The following is a 9,971-nucleotide window of genomic DNA, read 5'->3' as shown; positions in this document are numbered from 1 at the left end:
CAGGGAAACTCTTCCACAGCTGTAGCTTGGTGCACTCCACTGGTGCTTGCAATGGCAGGAGTGCTAGTGTGGACTGGCAGGGCTGAGCTAGGACCAGAGCAGGTGGAGATGGGTCAGCTCCTGGGATGCTGCAGGGCCGGGCTGAGCCAAGATACAGAGGAGCACAGGGGATGGAGGAAAAGCAGCAGAGCCCCTATGACATTGCAGGGCAAGTCTCAGATGGGGGAGCAGATCCCAGGGATTGGGGAAGATGGGAAGTTGGGAAAGCACTGCAAACTGAGCCCTCTCATTTAACTGTTCTGTCTCTCTCCCCCTTCAATTCCAACACTTGTATCCTCTTCTTCAATGGAAATGGACATTTTATTTCAAATCTTGGGAAACGCTGCGTCCTAGACTCAGCCAAGGGAAAAAACCACCACCAACCAAAAGCCCAGAACGGAGCTCCTATGGGTTCTTACGTTCTCACAGCAAGCACCAGTCACTGTGTCAGCGATTACAGCCCGTATCCTGTGAATTGTGGGGTCCTGCTAAAACAAACTCATTCACTTCAGAACAAAGACTAGGCAGGGCAGCACAACCTTCATTTTCCTTCCTTAGCCAGTTAGTGGCTCTCCAGAGAGCTGTGTTTAAACAACACAAGGGAGTTGCACTGAGTCACAGCACCCCTAGGTCTAAAATCAAGATAGAATATGGTCCCAACAAGAAGGTAAGTTCCAGGGCAGGGCCAGCTGCTCTCCGCCCCATGTGGCCAGCCACTTTGCATCCCATGAAACCATGTTAACTGGCCTTTCTCCCTGTTGCCACCTGTCAGTGGTAGGAAATGCTGCCAACCTTCATGACTCAACGCTAGTGTGTCCAAGACCTCACCAGGGGCCTCCTCCCAAGAACATTTTGCTATGGGGTAAGTGATCAGAGAAGGGGACCATGCTGAAGGTGCCTTACGATGGAGAAAGCAGCCTTGATCCAGCATCAGAGACTCAAGCAAAAAAGCATCAGAGACTCAAACTCTTGATGCTGAGAAAATGAAGCTGGAGTCAATCTATGGGCTCCTGAAGGCTTTTCAGTCACAATAATCTAACCAGAGTACGGCCCCACAGCTGCCTGGTACAGCCCTATGTGCTTTGTGCACCTGTCTGGGAGTTGGAAGATTTCACTGGCTCCCTTTGACTCTTTTGCACAGAGATCTCTGCAAATCTTGGGCTGGACTGTGCAATTCTGACCAATGGACGGTGGGTTTCTTTGTAACAACCTCCTCCTCTCTGCCTTTGCTACATTCATGGCAGTGCAAGGTGACTAGTGTGTCAGAAAGCATAATGCAAGCCTGCTGGTGATAAGTACAGGGTGGGGAGATGCTAGCTCATAAATTCAAGGCTCTTCCCCTGCGCTGAGTTCTCTTTGATATCTCAACCCCTGTTGAATTTTCCTTAGACTGAGGGCCAAGAGGGTACAACTCTAGTGAAACCATGGAGTCACACCAGCTTATACCAGGGCTGAAATCTGACCTTGGTACTAAACTGAATTAGTGAGTGAGCACTAAAACCAGGGAAGATAAACCAGGTTAAAAAATCCCAATATTTATAATCCTTAAAAATCTCAGACTTGGAATTTGGAGACTACCAAACACTAAACTCAATGTATACCAATTTGGCACCTATTACAATCTCATATGGCTCTCACAGGGTGGGTTATATGGCATGCTTTAAAAAAATAGTGTTGGAATAGAGCACTGATCTAGTACGGGGGCAGCAAGAAGCTTGTGAATGTAATTTACAAAAAAGACTTTTTAAAAATCTATTTTGGAGTTTTTAAAAAATTGCTGACAAATGTAAGTTTTTTTTTCCTTAAACTTTCAAAACCTGGTATGAAAATACAAAATCTCTCTCCTAAAAGGTGCCTGGGTCTGCCACAATGGACATTTCTGTTAACTGCTAATCCTCGAAGGGGAAGGGAATAATACTGAAGGAGAATGCACGCAGCTCTTGTAAGATACCAGCTCTTCACCATGAGTATTCTGCAGAGGTGCAGTGGTCTGGAATGTCATCAATAGGGAAATTCTAGGGTGGGAGACTCAAAATACAGTAAACAACATTACAGTTAAACTTTTTTCTTATCTCCATAGTTTACATAATTATTTAACCTTCCAAGAGTTCAGAGAACCTCCACAGTGTGTTTCCCCGATGTTGTCTGAATATAATACTGATCAGGCAGTGTGCCTGGGGCACGGAGTTTTGTCCTGCAGACTCAATGCCGAGCCTGAGATTAAGTGACATTCGGAGAAAAATAAAGCCAAGTAATTAAAGTGACGAACTGATCTGTTTCTGACTTCCTCCAGATTCTACAAGATTTCCTGCTGTTTGTTTTTTAATGCATATTTTGCAGAGGATGGGTCTCTTTCTCTATCTAGTATCACATCCAGAATACTACTTTCTTTCTCCTCCTTTTTCTCTCCGTGGAAAGATAACCAAAAAGTTCACTTAAGAAAGACAAGACAAATGAAACCGTGACAACCTGCATAAGCTAGTCTCATTTCTAGAGTCGTGAAGGTGAACAGACATAGCAACAAAATAGTCAGTTTCTTTCTTGTTGGCTTGTTTGTTTTTGGCTGTGTGCTTTACATTTTTATTTTTTAATACAAAAATTCCTATTAATTAAACACTAATTTTCAAAGCCCTCGACCCATTCAGATCTGTGTCCTCTTGATTAATTCCTGTCTTGTTTATGGCACCTTCATTGCAAACATCATCTTCCAAGTGGAAAAGACCCAGGGGAACATGGCTGTCCTTTGACATCTTCACATATTATGATATTTTATGGTTCCCACAGGGGTTTGCTGAGAAGGCCAACTTCCTAGATGCAAGCTCTAGTTCATTCCAATAAAGTTGTAGCTGGCACCAAGTGGAAAAAAAAATATCCCATTTCCATTGTCAGTGATCTCGCTTGACTATCTTTATTTAGGACCTTGTGATGATCCCATATAGTTCCCAATTTCCATTGGGTTGCACTAACAAAATGATGCAAAAGCAGTGTGAAATTATCAGCACTGGGTGGCTATTACCCTCCTACCCTTGGGCAATGGCAGTAGGCTCTAAGAGCATCTGGATCTGGCCCCGACTGGCTGTGGATTCATTTTCTAGACTCCAACGCAGATCACCCATTCTAGAACATGTATTTCACTCTCCCCCAACTTTTCAGGTTCTAGAACATCCCTAGAAGCTTCAACAGGTTCTAGAAAACAGCTTTAACAAAATCAAAAAAAAGTTTTGTAAATGGTTTTATGAATTCTGATTATTGGATTTTGAGCCAGGACTCCATCTCATTTCCAAACCCCGTCCTTCCCCTCTGAGTGTCATTTGCTTTGGCTACTATAGGCCAAAAAAGCACAAATAAAAATACACAGTACATGAGATCAAAAGCATTTTTCAGGTTCTCATCAATGACTCTTTATAAATCCAGTTCTGGAAAGGAACTCCATGGCAAACTCCCGAAGGTTGCTCCAGATCTCGAGAAGGTGTCACGGTTGTTCAGAGCCAGCCTGAGATGTAATGGTCTTGCTTAGTCTCAACAGATGGAGAACACTACTTGTTTGTACTTTGGCATACAGCAAACGATCTTCCCCCAGCTGCCGAGTGGTCCACAAGGCTCAAGTGGTTCCTCTTGTCATCAACAGGCATTTGCTGAGCTTGGAGGCAAGACTCCCAGAAGCAAATCAGCCAACGATCCAAATGGCCTAGTCACAAACCCTGCTGACTCCACAGAGGCACTTTTACAGCCATTCCACATTAGGCGCATGGGGGAGGTGTGGGACGGGAGGAAAGTTGGTCATGAAAAGGTAACATCTCTAGCTATGGGCTGGGGGAGCCCTTGGGGCAACCATCAGCCAATTGCTGTCACACACATTCATCTTTCTTCGTTTGTTTTTTGTCATCATCTTCTTTGGGTTTGTTCTATTTCTTTTAACGTCCCCTCCTTCCTTTTGTTGTTAATAATTTAGTTTGGTTACTGCACGCTCCCGACTCGTCTCCAAGCCTTGGTTCCCTGAACGCTTACGGTTGCGCTTGAGCTTGGATAAGTCTTTGTCGAAGACCTCGCCCGACCTGAGGGCTGACACCAGGTCGTCGAACTCCCCACTCTCCTCGGAGATGCTGCCGGCCTTTGCTTTCTTTTGTCGCCTCTCTTTCTCCCTCTGCTCTTTCAGCTGTTGAGTAAGACACATGGATTTAGGCTTGGCTGGGGCTGGACAGAACACTGTATTGTTAAGGGACGTTGTCAAGCTGGCACTAAGATACTACAGTGATTGGCATAATGTGGAAAGCTAGATTACAGAGGGGGGCTCAGTCCTGAGCCCTGCTGCACACGGAGGAGAAAGAAGGCATAAGAAACCCCCTCAAACCCTATGCCTGAGCCTGTGTGGGGGATAGCAGCCATACTGGGCTGCTCCTCTGTTTTCCTGTGCAGGTGGGTAAGGAGTGGGTGGAGCCTTGTCTACCCCTCCTTGCCCCCCAGTGCCCCAGCCCTGCATTGAACCCAGCATTAAAGGGGGAAGCAAGTAATCTGCAGATACTTCCCTCCTGGAGCAAGGGAGAAGCAGAGACCAAACTCAGAGTTACAATTTGGTTCACGTCCTGCTCTTGGGGCAGTGGCAGCTACATGCTACACCTTATTCAGACTGGGTTGGAAGGTTACAGTCCAGCCCATAGATGAAAAGAGGAGAGAGTATAGACAGATGTAGCTTAGGCCCCAAACTAAGCACAGGGTGTGCTAATAAACCCAAATAGGAATAGAAATGTGGTTATTCAATCAAACCATATGCATTAGGATGGAGTCAGTCTCTTACAGTGATGGGAACACAAAGTCAACAGAAAGAGATCCAGAAAGAGAAGCCAACTATAAACAAAAAGTGAAGAAGACCAGCCAAATTGCACTGTCCAACTTGAAGAAGATGCAGAAAGTCAACTAACAGCATCAGTGATGAAAAAGGTCAATTTTTTTTAATTTTTTTTATTTATTTTTTTAAGTTTACTAGCTGAGTTATTCCCTGGGTGATGCCCTGCTTCCCTGGAGTGACACCAGCAAGGAGTCTGGCCATATGAGTTTGTCTTGCTAACATCCATCTAAGCTTCCCTGCACTGGCTGGCTCCTTGGGTTAGGACTGGTGATCTGTCCCACATGCACAGACCCAACCGCGATGCTCTCATTCTCTGTGTCAGCCCCTGCGATGCAGGAGATGCACCTCCACATATCAACTACAACCCTTCTCTGAGTCAGTGAAGGGGTCCTATTCACTACCTCTTCCCTGAAGCATGGTGGGCGATGGGAAGCGTTCCAGCAAGTGAGTTACAACAGGGAAAGATTTTCTGGAAAGAAGGATCCCATCAAGTTTGAATACGGGACATGGGGAAACATACCCCTCCTCCACCAACCTACACAGGAAATAAACCTAAATTGCAATGTACAACATCCCCTGCTATTCCAGTTCTGACCACACACAGCTTTCTCAGTGCCCCACACTATTGGCCTGCAGCACCCCCTGCTATCCCAGCCCTAGGCTCCCCACACATAGGTCTGCCCATGCCCCACACCCCTGACCTGCAGCCCTTCTGCTATCCCAGGCTGTTGAGGCAACTCAGCGCTGCTGACCTACAATACCCACACTTTAACAATGAACCACTTCACTTTTAAAGACTAAGCACTAATAAATCGATGCCAAGTACTGGCATTTTAAATCCCCTCGTACAGCAACTCCAAGGATGATGCTGAAGTCCTGGGATTTCTCCTTAATCCCCCCTCCACCTCTGAACCAAGCCAAACAGAGTAGTTTAAACATAAATAAATAAAAATAATAATTAAAAAAGCTCAAAGCAGCAATCCTACTAAGCAAGCCCTGGGTCGCAGTAGCTGCTGGAATTAAAGTGCTGGCAGCACAAAAGGAGGTAGAGGAATGCTGAGCTGTTCTCAGGCCTCAGGAACAGGGGAGGTTAGTTCACCCCAACCCCCAGGGACCCACACATCAGAGTTCCAACAGGTGAATCAATGATGCATGCACGTTCTCCTGCCCTGTCAGGGCTGAAGGCAGTCTGAGTAACCAAGGCATTGAGGGCAGCCGGGGGAAAGGCTGCTGGTATCTGCAACGCAGGCACCAGTGTGTTCCTCTGTCACAACACACTGTCCAGGGACAGGCACAGAACAGATAATAATCCAGTCTGAACGAAAGCAGCCCAGTTGGCAGGACTGAGGGAGATCTGGTGCCAAGTGCTTTGAAACAGGAATATCAGTCCTAAAGAAGGACTGTGCAGGGGAGGCAGCCCAATAGCCAGATGGCAACCTCCAGGTGTGGGGAAGGAGGCACCCGGATGTCAAGAAAGCAGCTTGGGGGCTGGGACAGCATGCCCTGGTTTGACAGGGCAGCACAACCTTTTCATTGGAGAAGAGTGCAGAACAGATCCCTGGGGGCTGGAAGCCCCTCTTGTCAGCCCTGGGATTTCAAGGCAGCCACCAGATGTTTCCCCTGATGACTGAGAACGCTGTGTCAATAACAAGGCCTGCAGTGGGAGGGAAAGCCCACAGCCAAGGAGCACTTTGGCAGGAGGGGGAGTGGGAGGACAGGCAGCCAGGAGAGGAGATGAGAAATGAGGGACAGGTGGAGGAGAGCCAGGCTTGCGGGAGCAAAGGAGACAGTGAGAGGTGGTGTCTGAAGCAGTGGCAGGGATGGATCATAAGCATGGAAATCGTCTCACTTGGCCTTGTTCTCTTGAGAACAAGGAAAGAGGCATCCCCTCCCCCATGCCTCTTCCCCCGGGTTCTCACCATGGCCTCCATGCGTGCCCTGCGCTCCTCCTCCTCTTTCTTCTTCCTCATATTCTCCAGATCTTGTTTGGCCTCTGTGAACGACTGCAGGAAGGTGTCGAAGATGCCAAAAAATTCATCTGGCTGCATCTTGCCCTCATTCTCTCCAAAATGCTTCAGTGCCTTGGCATACTGTCAGGGAAAAGAATAGAACACGAGCATGGCAATTAGAGGGGCTGTTCAAGGAGGTCAAGGAGATAAAGCTTAGGGATGGCTTTGCACCACACTCAAGCCTCTTCAAGTTCTTTTGTGGCCAATGGGAAATCACCTCCGCAATCCCCTGCTAGCTAAGAAAAGCCCATTTGATCTCTCCCCTAAAGTCACCCCTGAAGAAGATGCTCCCCTAACTAGCTAGTTGGCATTTGCAGGCAGATCTGGAGGGCACCAGTTAAGCACCCATGTCAAAAAAAACAATGCCCAGTGCCTGAGGGCCACAGAGTCATTTCAGAGAGCAGCTGTCCAGCCACACCTCAGCAACATCACTGTAACCAATGAGGGAATGAGTGCTGAACTGTGCCTGATCACATCAGCCTCCTCTCCCCTCTGGGTCAATTGATAACATGGCTGGGGTTAAGGGACTCTTGCCGTAACATGACAGTCTGTTCCATCACTGGCCTTTTGCGGTGTAATCCCTCACTGTGGAGACCGCTGAGCAAACATAAAAGCAGTTGCCTGTCAGAAACCAGGCTGCAAACAGACAGGGCAGGAGAGGAGAGTAAGGAAAGCAGCCAGCTTTCCCAGGCGGACTTAAAAGAGAGCGGAAACATCAGAAGTGGCCTGTATTTTACAAGGCAAATGCTGAGGCTATAGGAAGCATTTGGAGGCTGCCAACTGGCATGACTTCAGTAACAGGGCAGCCTTGATCTGGCAGTGGTGAAGTCACAGCAAAGCCTGGCTCTGGGCCATGAGCCCTGCAGCCCTGACACAGGCCTGGTCTACACTACCCGTTTAAATCAATTTAAAGAGCTTTAAATCGATTTAACGCTGTACCCATCCACACTACAATGCCCTTTAAATCGATATAAAGGGCTCTTTAAATCGATTTCTGTACTCCTCCCCGACGAGAGGAGTAGCGCTAAATTCTCAATATTAACAATTGGATTACGGTTACGGTTAGTGTGGACGGAAATCGACGTTATTGGCCTCCGGCGGTATCCCACAGTGCACCACTGACCGCTCTGGACAGCAATCTGAACTCGGATGCAGCGGGCAGGTAAACAGGAAAAGCCCCGCGAACTTTTGAATTACATTTCCTGTTTGCCAGCGTGGAGCTCTGATCAGCACGGGGTGGCGATGCAGTCTCAAATCCAAAAAGAGCTCCAGCATGGACCGTATGGGAGATACTAGATCTGATCGCTGTATGGGGAGACAAATCTGTTGTATCAGAGCTCCGTTACAGAACACGAAATGCCAAAGCGTTTGAAAAAAAATCTCCAGGATACACAGCGCTGCGTGACAAGCGTAACGGGAAGCCAGAGACTCAAATGGACGCTCATGGATGGAGGGGGTACTGAGGACTCCAGCTATCCCACAGTCCACAGCAGTCTCTGAAAAGTATTTGCATTCTTGGCTGAGCTCCCAATGTCTGTAGGTTCAAACACAGTGTCTGGCGTGGTTCAGGGAATAGCTCCTCAGTTTCCCCCCCCACCCACGTGAAAGAAAGGAAAGAAATCATTTCTTGACTACTTTCAATGTCACCCTATGTGTACTGAATGCTGCTGGTAGACGCGATGCTGCAGCAGTGAAGAGCAGTATCCGCTCCTCTCCCCTCCCCGGTGGTAGACGGTGCAATATGACTGATATCTGTCGTTGCCATCAGCCCGTGAATGCTCTGACTTGGCCTAGGTGAGGCTGCCGGGGGCGCCTGGGTAAAAATGGGAATGGTTACTCCCAGTAGATAGTACAGAACGGCTAATAACCAGCTTCATCATAGCAACTGGGGCTTCAGCCCCCTCCCTTTCCTGTGTAAAGAAAAGATTCTGTACTGCCTGGACTGTCATAGCAGCAGCATGCTGGGCTCCTCTCCCCCACACCGCTTAATGTCCTGCCTGGACTATCATCGCCCCGGGAGGCTGCCTCCCCCTCATTTTATCTCACTAAACAAGTCTGTTTCTTATTCCTGCATTCTTTATATTACTTCATGACACAAATGGGCAGGGGGACACTGCCACGGTAGCCCAGGAAGGTTGGGGGAGGAGGAAGCAACGGGGGGTTGTTGCAGGGGCACCCCCTGTGAATACTGACACGGAGCAGCTGTGCTCTGATACACTGGTCCTCTAATACACTTGCCCCTTATTCTAGGCAGGACTGACTCTATTTTTAGAAACCATAAGGGAGGGATTGACTCAGTCCCAAGTGAGTCAATCCCAATTTTGCTTTTGCGTTGCGCCCCGGCCGATTTCAGCCAGGGGCACTCATGATAGCAGCGGACAGTACAGAGGGAGAGATAACCGTCATCTCATTGCCAGTTTTCTCCGGCAGTAGACGGTACAGAACATCGACCAATGACGGGACCATGGACGCACAACGCCAAATTACTGTGCCTAGTGTGGCCGCATGAAATCGAATTTATAATATCAGTTTTATAAAACCGATTTTAGCTAATTCAATATTATCCCGTAGTGTAGACGTGGCCACAGACACACCATTAGCAGTACACGCACACATCATCATACTCATCCACTCGGACACAGCCATAAACTCACACGCACCCACGTGCCCTGCTGCCCGATACTCACACAGAGCCATACGCCCTCTCGATGATCCTTTTGTTCCCAACACAGATCCACACACACATTAGCACCCATAGGCACTCTCAGCCAACACATACGTATCTACACACACCCCCAGTGTAGATGTTCAGACCCTCCCCACAGACACACCTCCGTCAAACCACACCATGACTCTTGCAGGCTATAGATTCACTGCGTGTGATCATTACAGAGTGTTTCAGGTGCACAGCCTATTAATACAAATGACAACAGTCCTGGTCCATGGCAGGGCTGTCCTTAGCCATAGGCAGCACAGGCAGTCATCTAGGGCACTATTAGGTCTGGGGGCACTGCTCTGCCGGGCGCACAGACGGGAAGCAGTGGAGCATGTAAGAGCGAGGCAGCTGGGTCCTAGAG

The 9,971-nt window shown here is 48.1% G+C and overlaps 1 protein-coding gene across 4 annotated transcripts in view; it reads right to left on the bottom strand.

The window, feature by feature from the left end:
- Positions 1-3,932: 3,932 nt before the first annotated feature.
- The window catches only part of DAAM2 (dishevelled associated activator of morphogenesis 2), a 260,805-nt gene continuing 254,766 nt past the window's right edge, over positions 3,933-9,971 (bottom strand). For all 4 annotated transcript variants that reach the window (XM_032790193.2, XM_032790191.2, XM_075064271.1 and 1 more), the window contains 2 exons: positions 6,805-6,975; positions 3,933-4,195 (listed from right to left, as the gene is read on the bottom strand). In XM_032790193.2, coding sequence (XP_032646084.1) covers positions 3,980-4,195; positions 6,805-6,975 — 387 coding nt within the window. In that variant the 3' untranslated portion in view covers positions 3,933-3,979. The remainder of the gene's footprint in view (positions 4,196-6,804; positions 6,976-9,971) is intronic.

Source organism: Chelonoidis abingdonii, chromosome 3 (genome assembly GCF_003597395.2).
Source record: "Chelonoidis abingdonii isolate Lonesome George chromosome 3, CheloAbing_2.0, whole genome shotgun sequence".
In the NCBI taxonomy this organism is placed as follows: Eukaryota; Metazoa; Chordata; order Testudines; family Testudinidae; genus Chelonoidis; species Chelonoidis abingdonii.
The sequence above is the reverse complement of the archived record's forward strand: the minus strand, read 5'-3'. Positions and strand labels throughout refer to the sequence as shown.